General features: G+C 40.6%; 1 protein-coding gene across 1 annotated transcript; it reads right to left on the bottom strand.

The window, feature by feature from the left end:
• Positions 1 to 3,079: 3,079 nt before the first annotated feature.
• vegfba (vascular endothelial growth factor Ba) lies at positions 3,080 to 17,907 on the bottom strand. Its single transcript, XM_084549497.1, has 8 exons — positions 17,513 to 17,907; positions 13,602 to 13,653; positions 13,325 to 13,521; positions 13,173 to 13,246; positions 13,026 to 13,061; positions 9,772 to 9,855; positions 8,121 to 8,378; positions 3,080 to 7,735 (listed from the first exon to the last, which is right to left on the bottom strand). The coding sequence occupies exons 1-8, from the start codon at positions 17,588 to 17,590 to the stop codon at positions 7,714 to 7,716; spliced, it is 801 nt and encodes a 266-aa protein (XP_084405623.1). The 5' UTR covers positions 17,591 to 17,907; the 3' UTR covers positions 3,080 to 7,713.
• Between the last annotated feature and the right edge of the window lie 940 nt (positions 17,908 to 18,847).

Genomic DNA, 18,847 nt, shown 5'->3' with positions numbered 1-18,847 from the left:
TCTGGGAGGTCTCAGGGCAAATTTGAGCAGCTGGCATCAGTTATGTTGTCATAAGATTGATCCCCACTAAAGTTAATTCATCACAAGTCAAATCACACCCACTAAATGTTTGTACAGTGAATACTTTGAGGCCATTATCAGTCTCCCGTGCATCATGCGTCACCTAGTATCACATACTCTTTTTTGTGTCATGTATATATACTGCATATAAATTATATCTAGATGAATGAATTTATCTGCTTCTCTCTCTCTTCCTCCTCCTATTTTGTCTCTCTGTCCTGTTGACCTCAAGCAGATGGATGCCCCATATGAGCTGGGTTCTGCTCATGGTTTCTTCCTGTTCAAAGTTTTCCCTTGCCATCATCACCTTAGTGCTAGCTCTGGTGGTTTTAGGCTTTGGGTTCTGTAAAGCTTCTTGAAACAATTACGATTGTTATTGACACTATTTTAAAAAAAAATGTAATAGATTTTTCTCTGCTGCTGTTGTGTGGATGAGAATTCACATAATGAACGTTTGTTACTTGTCACTAAAAACATGGATGTGAAGTATTAGAAGTAGGACAAATAGCTGCCTCTTTCATGGTATGACATTAGAAGTACTCTATTACAATAGGGTTTTCTCAAAAATCGTAACATATTTCAAATAGTTACAATGGCTGTGTTTAACAATAGTGTTATAAGGGATTCTGAACCTTGTATTATTTGGTATACAGAACATGTCGATAGTGTCAATGTAAAATTGGCTGGGTTATATTATGGTGGCCAATTTTACGATTCATTTTACTCAGATGATGCATTTAAGTTTCACATAAAACAGGGTACTTTTGAGCGTGTACTGTATGAGACTTGTTACAGAAGAGAAGAGAAGAAGAATATGTTGAGGCATTTTTTAAGAAGACACAATCTCTGATATACATACCAACACAAACAGGATGTCCTATGACTGACATTTTACCCTAAAAGGAAAAATTAACCTTTAACATCCTGCACAGAGGGCAGCAGACAGACAGAAATGATTGGCTGCTGTCTCAGGTGAGTCGACCTGCAGGTATGGTATGGAGAGAGCGAGATAACATCCAGCAGCCTCTCTGATCTCCTCTCACTCCTACTGGTACCCGCATCCTTCGCCTGACAGGATCAAGCATGCCCAGACCACAACTATGTCCTCACCCATTTACCTGTTAGACCCTCAACCGCAGAAAAAAAAAAAAAAGCCCCAGCCCTGATCCCTACCACCACCCCTCATGTACTTCAGCTACACTCCCTTCACCTTTTTGTACCTCACTTTAATCCACCAAACCTATCTCTCCGTCTGAAACACCACCTTTGTGCTTTCAAACATTATTTGATGTTTTAATCTCTTTTGCTGAACAAAACAACCCATACCAGGACAAAAAAAGAGAAGAGTTTCTTCTTCAAATGCCCCCTTGTCTTTGTGGTTTGATCTCTTTTCTACCATTCAAATTCTAAATTATATTTCATTTCATAATATATATTTTTATTTATGTTTGTGGGTTTAACTTTGGTCCTGATTGAATATCAAATATCTTTGGCTGGAGGTGTGAGAGATTATTTCTGCCTTCAGATTGGATTGGGTTTATTGTGTTCACAAGAAAAGTCCTTATGAATGGCCACCCCTTGTGTTATTCACCAATTTATTTGGTAAGGTCAGAATTCATGTGTTCAAAAAAGGTGGAGGTGGATGTTAAGTTTAAATGGGCCTATTGTAATTTATCTTTATCCTTTCAGTATGCCTTTGCATTTTGTATATTAAGCTTGTTAAGCTGTTTGCCTCTGTGGCTTCTAGCCAACAGTTGTCTGGTCGGGGTGTCCTCATCACTTTCAGCTGATGTTATCGCTTGAACGACAACCATTTTGTGCCGGTGACTTCACATGTCGTAACCGCAGGCTGACAAGTTCGATTTGAAGGCAGCATTTGCACAGATGTTCATGATACCCAGAAGATGAACCTTTTAGGTGCTCTTCTGACATTTCAGGTTGTCATTTGTAGTTTTGAATCAAACACCTCATGTTGGAAGGATTGCTGGGACATTTTCTTTCCACATTCATGTTACGCTCATGATGAATTGTAATAGCCTCAGTTTAACCTCAGACTGATTTCTCTAATAAAACTAAAGACCTTCGCATCACGTCAAGCTGTACTTTGTGTTTTGTGCTAAAGAGCCAATTAGCAAATATTAGCATGTTGACAGGTTTGACTGTTAACATTAGCTGCATGAATGCTAACATGTTTGCATTTTGGCCTTTTGGATGGCTGGAATCTAATTAGCTTGAAAACATGTAGCATAATGTGTGTAAGTGTAGTAATATTTATTTTCCCACTTTACTACATTATGAATATTACAGTTATATTGCTGACATGCTCAGTTAAAATGAATTACACTTATTACGTATGAATTACGCTTTCATCTTCACGTTGAAGTCTAAACCTGTTGACCGAGCACATACTGTTTCCCATGTAGTAACAAGAACCATAAATCTTTTATCAAGGTTGATGTCCTCCAGTGGAGTGAGACAGACAAGGTCTGTGGATCCATGTTTCTGTTGAAGATAACGCAGTTTGTTTGTTCTCTAAAATGAAATAAATGTTCTTTGTGTTCATGAGAGACTTTAAAAAAACACTCACTTTCCTGCAGGTTTAACAGAAACCAGCGATGAATCTTCTATACGCTGCAAAACACGCTCTTTCTCTCTCTCATTCTTTTTTATCTGTGTTTCTCTCACACACACAGGAGCGGCGATACCATCTAACAACACACAGCTCGCAGGACAGATAGCGTCCAGTACCTGCTTCAACACAGCTGCTGCTACAAAAGCAGGGAGGAAACCGTGGCTGGAGCTATTAGAAAAACAGTGACTCTGAATACGGAGAAAAGCAAGGTGGAAAAATACAGGAAGTCCCGATACAAGTGCAAAGACTGAGAGAGACAATGAACAATGATGTGAGGTGTGCAGAGGCCGACAGGGTGGTAGACATGGTAGAAGACATATAGGAAGTCAAATGAATGTATAAAATCTTTGAGAACTAACAGAGAAACAGTATTTTTGCTTTCTCCAGTATATTCTGTAGCATTTTGGGGTGGTGGTGTCTGGTTCTGAGGAAGCAGAGCTTTAAAAAGCAGATTTTGGGGGAAAGGCATCTTTTCTGCATCGAGATATATGACTCACTCTGTCCTGTTCTCTCTCTGTCTCCCTAATCTTGCAGCTATATTTAGTACTGGCATGATGCCCTTCGACAGACAGGTTGGCAGCAGCACTTCGCTTCTCGGTTCTACTCTCCTCTCCAGCATTTCTTATCCAAATCCTTCGTCTGACTTTCCTTTCCTCTTCCTTGAAAGAAACACTCAAAGATCCAGCTGTCACTCACACAGTACTGAAGCTACAGCCCATCGATCATCACTAATAAGTCTGTCAAAGGTTTACAGCCAGTCACTGTGATTCAAATGCCATTAACATCATCATCTGCTCTCTAATATTAAATGCTAATGAGGACTGAACATCATTTTGCAGGCAGCTTTCATTAACGTTATCATTAATGGCAGTGGAATAGAAGTGATGCTGTAGACAGGTACGTACGCAGAAAAATAAAATTCATCCCTCACACTTGTGCAACAACAAATCTTTTATGCCCACAAGTAAACAGACTCAACTAAGAAGCTTCATAAAATGGATATACTCAAGTCCTCAGGTGTACATGAGTAAATCCACCCTGATTATCCACACACACACATATATATACAGTGTGGAGCTTTACACATTTGTACTTGACCAGTTTCTGACTCAGCAGTACAAACGAGAGGAGGAGAGGGAACAATATTATGTCTGATAACACCACATCACATCACATACGCACTGTGCCCAACTCCCAGGGTGGCACCGTAATCAAAAATGCGTGTTTACCTTTCATTACCGTCAAATGAGAGATTTAAACAAACAAAACGTGGAGGGGCAGAGAGGTCAAAGCAGAGGGACGTCAGCCGGGGACAGGGACAAAAAAGGAGAGGTTTGTACGAAAAATAAGACATTTCCTTTAATAACATCTGTAACATCACGGTTGTATCCTGGTATCAGTTTGAGTATATTTGACGATGCAGTATACACTTTGATGTGGACATCGAATTGATTAATTGGCATGTACTTTATATACTAATACAACAACAAAAAAACTGCATTTGTTTTCTACAATGACATCATAAAAGGGCACAAATGGTGTAGCAGCAAAAAAAGAGTGTCAGTTTTCTCTACACATAGGCTACAGTAGTACAGTGTGTTTGCAGAGAGAGAGAGAGAGAGATTTGTTGGCAAGGTACAGCTAAAATGAATACAAATACATTTCTTAAGTATGCACTACGTCATACACAAAGTCATGACAGGATATTAGAGATTATAAAATGTTATATAGTTTAGTAAGTGGTATCTATAGGCTACTAAGACACTGGAGGCTAGAACAGGGCTACCTTAACAGTACAATGTAGACTGTGCAGATACAAAGCACACTGATGTTTGATGCTCACACAGGATTGGCTATTTGACTAGAATATCAGTATTGTTTACATCTTTAAGAGCTGTGAAGTGGGAATGACTCAAGGTGCTTTCATTGATCAGAATTGGTGCTTTGAAATAATTTGGTCACATTAAGTAACAATGAGGCAGCCAAAAACCTATCGCAGCACCACAACTCTATTAGGTGGAATGTCACTGATACACGTCTGTATGAGTGGAGTCCTCTTGCTCCTTCAGCTCTGCATTTTTTTTTTTTTCCCCCCCAGTAGACTGATCTGCAGTATGTGCAATCTCAAACACAAGGGTACTTAGGTTCAGGGACTTGTTGGTTTCCCAAAACATTTGCTTGTTTGCTCAAAAGAAATGATTTGTTCCCTATTATTAATAAATGATGTCAATTCATGCAAATACTAAACACATGAACAGAAATAGCTGCATGTGAGTAAAAAACTTGTCGGAATAGTTAAAAAAATTGGGAAGTTTGCTTTTTTTGCCAAGAGACAGTCAATACCACCTCCATGTCTGTAGAGTATATATGAAGCCAGCCCATCACTCAGGTGGATTGGCTTAGTATAAAAACGAAAAACAAAGACTAAACTGCTAGCATAGCTCTGTCCAAAAGCAACAAACTCTGCCTACAGACTCATTTGAAGCTGGCACAGCTCTCTAAATGCCAGAGTTTGTTGTTTCTGCATGTATTTAGTCACCTACTGACAGAACTACATCAGCTGTTCCCCTTTATTTACAGTCTTTATGCTAAGCTAAGCTAACCAACAGGTTCATATTTACCACACAGATATCAGAGTGGCATCTTTCTTCTAATCTAAATGCGTTCCCAATGTGTAAAACTACACCTATAAAGCTAAGAATGTACATCAATAGTCTGAAGCTACAAACTCTTTGGGAAACCATCTCCTGTTCCACATTATCACACAGTGTCTGGTCAGTACTCAGAGGACCAGCTCAGCTCTCCTCTCATTAAAAGCGCTTCCCTTCAGAAACGTCCTATAGGTTCCTCTAAACCAGTGATGATCACTACAGATGAGACTGTGCTTATTGCTAAACGTGTCATTATCTAAAAAGAGGTCTGAAATAACACAGAGAAAGTAACAAATATGCTCTAATACTTGGTCATTAATATATCATGATATAGAGGTAGTGATTGAAGCATTGATTGACAGTAATAAACACTGAACGACAAGCATGGAAAACTTAATCTCATCTCAGGAGAGTATAAATACAGAGCTTATCACAGCAGCCACTGAAACAAAGTTCTGTTGCTCCAAGGCTGGCACATAAATAATTCAGACTGCACGCTGTTTCTGGGAGACTATTCTTCAATCAGCAGGTTCATATGAATTCAGGGGAGGAGTACGGACTCGAACCATGGTGTTTCAAAGCTACCGTTTCCCTTGGAGCCAAGACATCACTGTTAAAATGTTCTCAGTGACATTTAGCAGAGGCTCAGCGTGAGTGTCAGAAAAGGTTTTAAACTCCACAACCTGCCGCTTTGGGTCCTTCGAGCTCCGGCTTTAGCTCGTCACACTGACTGACAAGCTGCTCAAGACCTCATCCTTTCTGAAACAGCCACAGTTCAAATCCCCGTTCCCACCCAGCAGCCAAGCAGTCATGAACCAACATGGAGTTAAACCGTGAGATTCAGTCAGAATATAAACAAGTTATGTTCCGAGTGAATAAAACTATTTCCGTCCTGGGTCTAGCATGCAACAACAGCAGCCGTGTTTTCCTTTCACTGCGCTGGGGACGGCTGTTTGCTTGGTCTCTGTGTGCTGCTGACAACACTGCCCCACTGATTGTTTGAATTACACATTATGATGTATAGAGTCTCCCGTTTGTGGCCCATGTGAGCCGTCTCTGTTTAAATTCAATACATTAGGGTCACATCGGTTTAGCCGGCCACCCAGCGCGACTCTTTATGCAGACGGATTACAGATGAACAAAAAAAACAAAAAACAAAGACACAATATAGAATATCTTTCCAATCATCTTGACAGAATTATAATAAAATATAAAACAGAGGCATGTTATACAATACTTAATGAAGACTTTGCAGTAAATTGCAAATAAACAACAACTGACATATATCTGCACACTCGGTGTGGCACAAACAAAAGCTTATGGCTACCTGCATTCGTTTCACATTGTGTGTGTAAATATGGATGTATGTGTGGCCGAGTGTGTCTGGCTGCATTTGTAGTGTCGTCTGTGTTCCTGGTATTATGTGAAGTGTGAATGTTTGTGTGTGAAGCAGTGGACAGCCGCCAGGCCTCATTATTGTCATTCTCCTCACTGCCTGAAAGAGAGGCAAAGAGAGGCAAAGCGGCTCCTTTCAAACGAGGAGCCGAGGAAAGATGGAGACAAAAGGCCCAAATTAAACTAATGCTGGAAAGCGGCTTGGAGAGCCAGCCCGTGGTCATATGCTTTGAATAAGAGAGAACGGCTGCAGGGATAACCCATCTGGGTCTTTCAGTGGGGAGACCACACAGATACACTCCATCCCAGCATTCAGCTCAACTATAGGTCCACACACACTGGGGTGCCAGTTCATGTGCATGTCCTATGTTCTCCTGGTATGTCTCAGTGTGCAATAATCTGATGTCTCTCAAATCCTCTGCACAAAGATTGGTCTCAGTTTAACCCTGGAATCTGTCTCCATGTGCAGTTTCCCTTGAGCAAATGATCCACCGAGGCGCCAGACAGGACACCTGTGATTGGTCCTCTTCATCCACATTGTTCATTATGATTACAGGTGAAAGGATCTTCTTGTAGTCAGAAACCTCTGTCTACCTGCTGGCTCATGACCACCAAGAAAGATTTTGTCTGTTTATTCCCATGTCCCTCAAAGTTGCCATTTTTCCACCACTGCCATCCTCCACCCATCGGATGTGTTCTGTGACGCTACGTGTCTGCACGCATGTGCATGAAAGCAAGAAGGTAGACGCATGTTTGCACCCACATGTAGATCTACTGTATATTTAGGCTGTAATGATGCATGTGTTGCTTTGCTGCTGCAGGGTCTTGTGTGTGCTTACACTAATATTTCCTTCAGTTTGAGAAAACTAGATGTCCAAGCGTCTGTATGGTCCATGGCACTGATACTGAGAGTGGGCGATGAATCGACAGGAATTTGGTGGTGAGAGGGAGGTGAGAAGAAGGTGGGCATACACATCAAGTCCTCATGGCCTCACACCTGGAAAAATGAACAATAAAGAGAGGAAGATTTAGCATGAAAGCTTTTTGTTAAGGGACTTATTCTCGCACACGTTGAATTCAACACTTGTGCACACTATGAATCTGGTAATAAAACATCTACAGTATATATATCATTTCATGGGCTGATGCTCTTGTTCAAGGAAAGATTTTAACTTGAAAATATATCCACATCAGGAGCTAATAGTCACTCCATTGGTATAACAGGAGAATAATGGGAGCATGCTCTAGATTAAGAATTTACGGCTTTGATACACACTAAAGAAAATCTGCACTATCCATGCATTGTGCTTAAGTTGCACACTTGTCTGTTCCAAATGAAATAAAAACAAGTTCAAGCAGCACAGATGTGTTTTCAGACTGACTTGCAGCGACGAGGGTTGAGTCTCCGGCCCTTCTGGCTGCAGCTCTCAGCTCTGACGGTGCAGTGGCACTGACACGACGTCGCATCCAGGGTCCACTTCCTCCCTCTGCAGGGGCGGCAGCGAGGCGTCGGGGAGGTCGAGTTAAAGGCAGAGGGTGAGGGAGGGGAAGAGGGTGAGGGAAGGAGGCTGGTGGGAGGACGTGATGGAGGAGGAGGACGAGGAGAGGACGTGGCAGAAAGAGTTGGGGGAGCCAGGGTTCTGGATGGAAGAACAGAGTTGTTAGCTGCAGAAGTTTGTCTGTTTGATGGGAATGTTTTTATTTTTGCTTTTTGGTTTGACCTGATGGAGGAACTAGATTAAAATGAAAGAAATCATTTAAGTATTTAACTGATCACAGCAGGTACTCATCACACAATTATTAAGGTTTCATTTGAAAACCACAAACGTCCTCTACACATACAACAGGACACATCAGGGATCCTCAAACATCAGTGGGCTTTAACCTCTGGCATCATAACTGTCTGTACAAGACGTGATGGCAATCCATCTAACAGTTTAGCTATTTTAGGTTTTTTAAATATTAAGTCTGGACCCACTGGCTAAAAATGAAATGCAAGGCTTGTTTGAACACGTACAGTCTGAAACAAACCCACACAATGTAGTGAGTAGGCGACGTGTGACTAATGTGGGATACCGCTTCCTAAGCTGCTGACAAACTTTCTCCTCTTTCTGTCCATCTGTCTCTCTCTCTGTTACCAAGGCTTTGTTCAAATACTTCCTATGACGCCTTCATTTTCTGCTCTAGACGCCCTGCACTTCCCTTCTCTGAGCTCTGAGTCTGAGAAAGCTGTCTGCATCAGTTGGTCCATTAAACGGAGCTGGTTCTGCCCCAGTCTTCCCGGGAGGACGGCGTCTTTAATGAAGTTACTTAATGAGGCAAAGAGGGGCCATCTTTGTTCATGTCCCGATGACCACGCCTGCCGCTGGCATGGACGGAGATGGTGGCATTTGGGAGCAGATTACACAGATTTCACCCCTGCCAGAGTCTGAATAAAGCCTGTTGTGAGTGATGGATGGGTGCTGAGGGACGTCACACCCAAACTGAGCCACCTCTGGCCCCCAGGGGCCCGGAAATGACTGACAGCAAACAGAAGGGGAAGCAGATGAAAAAGACTAAAGAGGAAAAGAGTGCTAATTCTTTTATCCGCCACTGCTCAGGACTCACAGAGATCGTGGTACATGTAGCTCCATGTTTTTATTGTCCTTGAATATTTATAGTGAGATTATATAATACAGCATGTCACACCTCTAATGACAGTAAATAATAATTAACTACTAGTTAAATACTGTTTTGATTACTGAGATATGGAGTTTGCCACTGCGTGTGTAGGTGTGTGGGTGTGTGTGTGTGGGTGTGTGTGTGTGTGTGTGTGTGTCTGTGAGAGACCTTGACTCATGCAGCTGTAAAACAAACTGTCCTTCAGTAATAATGTAGACTAGATAACCCAGCTTTCCCCTAATCCAAACATTCACATTGAGGCTGAAATATGTGGGCTGGAAAATACTGACTAACACAAGCATCACCGTCATCTTAAGGGTTGGAACTGATTTTTTAAAAAAATGCAATGTGTGAACTGAATATTAAACATACACGGCTCTGGCGTCTCCAGTTGTCTTCAGTCTGGGCTTCGCCCTCTCCTTTTTCTTGCCTTTTCTCGCTGGCTTCAGATAGGGCCTGAGAATATCCAACAGATAAAATGTTATACTCTTTAAACGCTCAAGAGTTCATGCCAAAGAAGCTGGAACAGCAAACACTAAACACACTAAAATCAGTTTACTTTCAACTACAGTCTGTCTTTAATTTAAGATTCAAGAGGATTGGCTTCTTTTAATCAAATAAAAAGGGAGTTGTGTACTGGAGCTGAAACATTTCAAATCAATCTCCAATACACTCTTACTTACCAGTTCATTAGGTACACTAGTGAAACAGTTCAACACTAAATCTTATCTTCAAAGTTATGGTATCAAGCATTTGTTAACATAACTGAGAGAGCTGTTAGCTGAACTGTGATTTCATTTTGGAGGCAGTGATTTGTTTTGCCATTGAATTGTATTGTGATGGACCAACACATGTTTTTGTTATTTTGGAAATCCCATTTAAGTCTAGGTTGGCTAGACTAAATAACCGACACACTCTAGAGTTTAATTCAACCCAGTTTAACAGCACCACAAAGTACATCCTCCAAAATGATCATACACCTGATTTATCACCTTTCTGACACGGTTTCAACACAAACTAAACTTTATAACACTCATGAAGTTAACCTATTACTGTACCTATGTTCACTTCATAGTTTGACATACTGTACGTCATCTTATATCTAATTTCTTACGTCACCATCAGAAATACTGCAGATCATTGTATTTCATTTTGTAGATTAATTCACCTTTATTTTTCATGACTTATATGTTTATGTAAAATTTTGTTATATTAGCGGTGGAAATTTAATATTATATACATTTATTCAAGGAAATGATGCAAAACAAACTTATTTACTTCTACTGCATTTCAGAGGGAAATATTTTACTTTTCACTCCACCAGATTTATCTGACGGCTTGAGTTAGTTACTTTCCATCCTGACACTAACACTGAAGGGCACCAGCACAATGATCCAGTGATATAATGTAAAGCATTATAAGCCTGGCAGGGAACATGCTATTTCATAATACTTCACTTCAGTACAGTTTTGATAGTGTTATTACTTAACTCAGGTAAAAGAAAACTAGAGGAAGCAAGTACAGATATCTCCATAGGACACTCGATAATGATTGACTATTTAGTAAATTTCAGGAACAAAATGGAAACACAGATATACAGTGGGTGCAGACTATGAGGCTCCCCTGAGTCAGACAAAACATGGAACTGTTTGAAGAATAATAGACCTTTTTTGCTTTGACTTTTAGGGCCTTTGTTTTTTTAAGCTCTTTTGGTGATAACTGTTGTCTGTCTCAATTTGAGTGCCAGCCTTCACTGATCTGTTTAACTTTAACATGTGCCGTGCCCTCAGCAGCAAAGTGCACACCCAGCTCTGGTTTTATTTTTTCAGCTTTAATTGTCCTTCTCCGTTCTGATCCCATCTGCTGTATTAAACTATATCCAATTACGGGGACAGTGTTTACCAGTGAAGCCCTGACGTTATTAACAGATTGCTGTACTGCTGCTGCTGCTGTTGTTTTTGGAGCTCTAATTTACTATTAGGGATGCGTGACTCTGCTCCGTCAGTCTGGGAGAGAGCACATGGCAGGGGAGATAAAAATCATCACTATGGTGACAACAGGATGCGGGCTGTCCCACGGGATGATGGGAGAGAGTCACACAGATGCTAACTCGCTGAGGCACAAACACACTCACACAGAAACAAACTTGCACACACACGAAAACTCTCATTTGTATTAACACAAAATGTAAGCCAAGAAAAAAAACGTTAGAAAGCCACATGCAGCCATAAAGATCCACAGCATTTAACTGAAGGTAGATAAGTGTATACAGACGCATACATTGGAATCCTTTATTTATGTCCACATCCTAACAGGAAGCATGGGGACATAAACATTAAAGATGCAATCATATGATTGGGACACACAAACAAACACCAGGGACCCGACAGAAAGGTTCCTTTCACAGAGTTCAGCTGTCAGTCCCAGATGACGCTCTCTAAAACATGAACAGAAGGTTTTCTTCATGCTGAACACAATGGCTTCTTTTGCATTTACATGTTCACCTAGGAACATTTTTCTCTTACGTTTCCGTCCACTGTGAACAAATCTTTTTTTAGAACCATAGCTATAACCTTATGGAGAGCCATCCTAGTGATCCATACGCATACAATGTAGCCACAACATTATCTGTCTGTGTAGACAACATTACAGACTTTACAGCCATTAAACATTTCAAATAACTCACTGAAAATAAGTTTTGTTTGTTGAAAGAGAACTCAACAAGGCAGCTGTTTTTAATTGCGGCAGTTAGGGCACAACACCAAGCTGACAGTCGTCCATTTTCCAGTGACTCAGCATGTTCAAGCAGAGAGGAGCAGGTCAGTGAGAGCGTATACTCTGATTGGCTTACAAAAACAAGTGCACGAGGAGATAAACTAAAACGAAGCGACCAAGTTTAATGAGCACAGAGAAGGCTCTTCACGTTGGACAGCTTCATCTGACTGTACAAAAGAACTGACCAGCATGATACAGGAGAGGTCAGCTCTGTACGACAGTTTGGAGCTCTTCCTAGCTTCCCAGCTAATAGTAGCTATTCTCGTTTCCCCCTTTTAATGATGAACACATCATATTAAAATTGCCTGCTGCTGGTTCACCTGCTTCACACAGGTTCAGATCACACAGGTTCAACTTCTTGTTGTCGGTAGCTATTTCATATCTGTTTGGTTTGTCCATACCTTTAAACAGACGTGAGTATGCAGTGTCTTCTCTATATTTAATTGTAAGTGTGCCTGGAAAGCATACACTGATGTGATTTATTGCTGGACATGACACTGATGATGTCCATTTGGTCACTTGTTGAATCATAAAACTACATTTTTGCCAAAGACGTTGGGCTTTGTCCTTTATAGAGAGTTTTCAAATAAACCCAAATAACAAACTCAAAGCTCATTGTTGGACTCATAGGTGACTAATAAGTGTAACTTCTTTTAAATACTATTAATCCACATAAGTGTACTTGGGTTTTATCATTAAAAAACTATAAGAGTACTAGAAGTTTGAACATGAGATGATAAAGAGGGTTTGATGACGCCATTAGAAAATGGTTGAAAAGAAGCACACACCAACAGTATCAGGAAACAGAAAACCCAGAAATACAGAAAGAAAGGGAACGATGAGTGTTTTACCTTGTAGTAGGTATTGGCTGGAACTGTTCTTTTAATCTGCACACAGATAAAGCAGAGGGTGTTTGTTGTACACATGACGTCAAAGAAGAACAGGTACACCATGAATCTCTACCTCTATGCACAGACATAGGAGTGTGTTTTTATTACCTGCACTCACACTGGCTGTGCTCGATGAAGGGCAGCTCGATGAGCTCGTGTTTCATGAAGGACGTTCTCATCAGCTGCACACGGATTAAAAAAAAATCATTTAACATTTATCATCTCCTGTAGCAGACAGGATTGTGCATCTGAGTGCGTACCTCCATGGTGAGTGTATTCGTGAGTGTGGGCACACACTCCAAGGCCTCGTCAGCACAGCAGCCGCCACATCGCCTCACTGACACGCAGGACGGGACGAAGAGATGGTGCGTCTCCTCCGGCAACTCCCGCCAAACCTCCACCAGAGTGTCCCGAGGCTCGCAGCCGCTCCGGGAATAAACCTCCAACCACCGTCGCACTGGCAGAGAGGCAAAGGCAAATAATGTGTTAAATTTTTTCTCTTTCAGGTCCTCAAAGAAATAGGAACAAGAAGCGTACCTTCTCTGGCTTCCCTGGATTTGGGGGAGTCTGATGGCCGCCAGTGAGCAAGCTGGAAATTATAAAAAAATAGTGATTAGCATTGAATTTTGGAGCCATGATGCAAAAAACAAAAAACAAAAAACAAACACATAAAACAATAAGAGATTCAGATTAACTGCGGATGCTAAAGATGATTAGCTCCCCTATGTATATTTTGTTCATATATACAAAGTCAACACAGATAATACAACATTCATCAATTCACTCTTACTGAGTAATAATCAGCATTTATTTCTGCAACAGGCCATTATATGCCTCTAATTACTTCTCAACTATTGCCTTCAACTTCCTGTGTGACACTGCTGCCCCAGCAGATCTGCAGAGTAAAGTATTTCCTGTTAATGAACACCACAATATTTCACACCTGGCTCAATAAAGCTTGGTGGTAAATGACAGGAAGAAAAGGAAAACTCTGAACTTTGACACTGCTGCCGAGGCCAAAATAAAGCCTATAGCGTGACAGATAAATTAAACAGGCCCGCTTTGTTATGAAACATTTCCTGCACAGATGAGGTCCATTTGAGTAAAAATGTCAAAAATGTCCACGATCACATTTCAACCACATCTTCACCTCCACGACAGCCTGAGGAGGGAGCTGATGTATCTTTGAATGTGTTGTACCTGCTACCTTTGCCCTGAACCCTCTCAACTGATTATGGAAAACTTTCAGGAGAGTGAGAGCGTCTGATACTGGATTTCTTTCTTTTTAAGAAAACGATTAGTCTAAATGTTTGTTTGACAAATATATTGATCCAGTATTTCACTATTTTTTATCATTTCTTACTGTTTCACCTTATTTCTTATAAAACACACATTTATTTGAGTGTTTCTGATCTCTTATACTACACTCGGGGAGGCAGGTAATTACTTTTCAAATTAGAATTTTTTATTCAAAAACATATGACATCGTTATAAAATACCATGCATTATTAAACATTACACTAGAGCTCCCTGAACTGTTTGACCAAAATGAGCAGTTCCATCAATTCCCCCTTTAAAGATCTCACACAGTTCACATCCTTCACAAATAACAACAAACCATATCTCAACCTCTAAGATTCATCTCATGACCTTTTTAAGGAGCCCAGTGTCTTGGTTGGGAACCACTGTATGGAGCAGCTACAACAGCATAATGGTCCCTTACACATATTCATAACCTACTAATGTTATATATGATAATATATTGCATTTTTTTCATTACGTAAAGGATATGAATTTGGTAATGAAAAACACACAGAAAGAGAAACTGAATTTTATTGCCCTCTGTTTGGGCCTATGTGTGTGTGAAGACCAAGGCCACTTGTAAGGGAATGTAGACTTTGTCCAGTTGCCCCCTTTTAACTGCTCCACCCCCTGCTACACACACACACACACTGGTTTGGCCCACATTGATTCAACAATATTCAGTTAAGCTGAGACTGAGGCCATTTTGTGACTGCAATGAGCTGAAGTAAGAATCTGTATCAGTCTCTGAGACAAGTCTAAGATTAACTTCTTTTGGCAGCCATATTTGAGCTGGCACACACACACACACACACAGATACACACAGATACACACTCCTGAGTACCAGCCCAAAGCCATCTGCACTGCCATGACTGTCTGTCTAAGCAACCTAACTCAATGCAACTCCCAGAGCACACTGTACAGATGGGCCATGTATGTGTGTGTTAGCTACAGACCGTCTCTCCCAAACCAAGATTTATCTTTACAGACAGAGAAGGATGACCCCTTTTTTGAAAAAAAAATAAGCTGTCAGAGAAGCAGACAGCATGAAAGCAGAGACTCAGACATGAGGCCAGCTGTGAGCAGGTGAAGAGGCTTTCTGGTGCACGCTGCTGTGCGCCATGTAGTGTCTAGGATGATGAATCACTAAAACCTACAGTATACAGCAGCACAGAGTCAGAGCTGCATCCTACACCACTTCTGAGCACTGCTTGTTCCTGATAGGAGCCTCCAGACATAAATAAAGAAGAAGCACATGCAGGTCTCTCCAAATATCTGTGTGGAGCATGAGCCTATATGTCATATCAAGGACAATGTCAGCACAATCAATATTCAACACTTATTGTGAAAGATAACTAAAATGACCCCACTGTAAATTACAGATCCATCTATCTATCTATCTATCTATCTATCTATCTATCTATCTATCTATCTATCTATCTAAATGACGAATAATAGTAGAATTGAACCCACCTATTAATCAAAATAATAATACATTACATTCACAATAATTTTTAACACATAATGAAAATAACGTTTAGATTCTTCTGTAAACAGCTGTATTATGGTTTTACTAATGCTTTATATATTATAATGTATTCATAACAATTTTGGGGCTATCCAGCTTGCTATCTCTAGGATATACTAAATGGATTGATAGTACATGTGAAAGACTACTTGATATTTTGGTTAGAAATGTGTTTATTTACTTTCTTACTCATAGCTGGATGAGAAAATCGATACCACCACCTTAATGTCAGTAGCCTATGTAAATATGAAGATAGCTTGTTAGCTAGCAAAGACTGGAAACAACCGCTTGGGCTTTGATAAACCATAGAAATTTCAGCAACCAGCAACCTAATTAATTATTAAATGTTACTATTTATAATAAGTTAAATCTGTAATAAATAATAAAAAATACTTCCCTATGTATGTGTCAGACTATTGACTGGACTAACTGCTAGGTAATTAGCAGAGATATCAGAAAGTTAATGGCCCTAGTCAGAAACAATATGGGATCAAATAAGTTAATTAGCTAACTTTGATAACTTAGATTAAGTCAGCCTAATTTAGCTGTGCACTCTGTTCCCAGTCTTCAATCTAAGATTATTCAGCTAAAGTAAGCTAATTAAGCTAAACCAAACAACATAAGAACAATGACTAAACCAAGCAAGTGTATCTAAACTAAAGTAATAACAGGAAAGAAGCAAATATCAAAACAAGTATGATACACTGATAATAAACGTTTTTCTGGTCCACATGCACTGCTAAAAAAGTAAGGAGCCTGACAGTTAATTTAACTAAACTAAGGTAGTTTAGCATAAAGCTGCTTAAATGCTAACCTAAGGTGACCAGAGTTGTAGCTATTTTCTCACCTAAACCTCACTAAAACACATTGAGAAGCAAATATCCAACTAAATGGGTTTCTAGTCATGTAGTGAAAAGGGTAGAGAGAAGAACAACTGACTTAGCTGATTGAGCTGGGTTAGCATATAGCAGCCTTAATGCTAGCCTTGGGTAATCTGAGTAGTATCTTCTCATTTAAACCCCAGAAGCATATATACATAAAGCATACAACAAAGATAAATCCAACAATTCCTAACATCATTAATGCATGTTTTTCTAATACTAACAAATTGCAAAAAGGTGAAAAGTCTGACAGCTAATTTGGGTAAACTAAGTTAATGTCCCTTATCCTTTCCCTCCAAAAAGGTATGTTTGGTAAACAATGAGCTAGCTAAAAGAGATAAAGTGCCATGAAGGAGGAATTTACACAGCCAGCTAAATACAACTCAATACTTGTTCTGCTAAATTGGTTTTATAATAGCTACCTTATATATATCTAAATATGCCTACTGAATTATAGGGGTGAGAGATGCCAATAAACCATAATGCAACCGCTGCAGGGTTATGGTTGTGTTTTTCTGTCACAGAGTTGACAGGTGTCATTGACCTGGAGGATACCCTGCACAAAGCTATAACTTTCCTTCTGAATGAATTCATACCCAAGGGTTCTTACCCTAGTTTATCCTACTAAGGCCACCGTTCAAATAAGATGGAGACTGGTCTGGACTAGTCTCCAGGCTGGTGGCAGTCTGACCACCCCAGACATGCAGTCTTTTGAGGTCAAATGGTCTATACATACCTTGGCATGGGACGTCGGTATTCTGGTGAGCAGCAGGAATTGAAACATTCCTAGAATAACTTGAAGCATAATCCCCATTGTGTGTAGGAGTCCAAGGGGCACGCAAAAAATATTTTTGGACCAATCCAAAAAAGAAAAAGAAAAAGGAGGGGACTTGTCCTCCTGCCTTCGCCTCTGTGTCCGATTAGAGACGCAGATATCCCGCTTTCATTCTCCAGTCTCCCTTCCTTGAAAGGACCCCCAGGGTGGCATCCTCATTGCTGCAACTTTATTCGGTTGCATTTGATCAATTTATGATAAAAAATTATATCAGATCCCAACGTAAACTATGGACTCTGAAAGATTTGTTCGCTTATTAATGGGTGTGCTATTTAAATGACCCTCCCTACTTTAAGATATATAAAAATCTTAGGCTAATTTATTGACTGTAAAACCACAGCCTGGATAAATCCTGGTCTTTTCCCTGAAACTTATCTTAACTTTAAAGTGAAGCCTCCTTGTATTTATTTTGGGTACCGTCAGTCTGTGGGTCCTGATCCCGTGAAACCGGTCTCCGTGGGGTCCTGGGTGGCGTGACAAGGGGAGCAGCGCTAAAACGTGGTTCGCTCATTAAATCCTCCGTGTGGATGGGGATAAAAAAATATATGAAAAAATAAATCACGCCATCCCAGCTATAGGACGCTTATCCGGTAGAGATCCAACGCTTTGGTGCGACGTGCAGAGGGACCAGTGCCGCATATTCCTCTCCCCCGGCTCGGTCACAGTCTCTCCACTCTGCCGCTCTCTCTGAAAATGTGACGTTACTCCTCCAGGCGCATCTCCTCGGTTTTATTTATTTATTTTATTTATTATCCCCTTATGAATAAACCTAGAATAACGTCCTCCGCTGACATGGAGGTGTAGCTACAGCAGAGCAGTCCGCACTCAGACACACAGAGAGGTCTGGAAAGGTAGGAGTCTTCATTTGTTGTTGTGATCGGTTTCCTCATTTCCTTTTTGCCCTTGAGACGCACGCAGCGTAACCATTGCGCTGCCAACTTTTTCCAAACGGGACAGGCGCACTGGATTACAGGTGCAGCATGTCTATTGGTCCCGCAGTGGGGGGTCAGGAGAGCCCCCACGGGTCCCTTGCTTGCAGGGAGCTTGGCTACACCTCCAATTGAGGACATCCAGATCATGTCACCGGTGTATTTCTTTAAATTTGTCCGGTTTTAGTTACAGAAAATTGCATTTAAATATGAATTTAAATATGATACGGAAACAATAACTGGATTCAATGAATAGTTATTAGTAACTACTCTGACCAATGACTCTAGATACATTTGGATTGGCTGT

This window comes from Chelon labrosus, assembly GCF_963514085.1.
Source record: "Chelon labrosus genome assembly, chromosome: 8".
NCBI classification, from domain to species: domain Eukaryota; kingdom Metazoa; phylum Chordata; class Actinopteri; order Mugiliformes; family Mugilidae; genus Chelon; species Chelon labrosus.
Note: the sequence above shows the minus strand (reverse complement) of the source record. Positions and strands in the feature narration are given on the sequence as shown.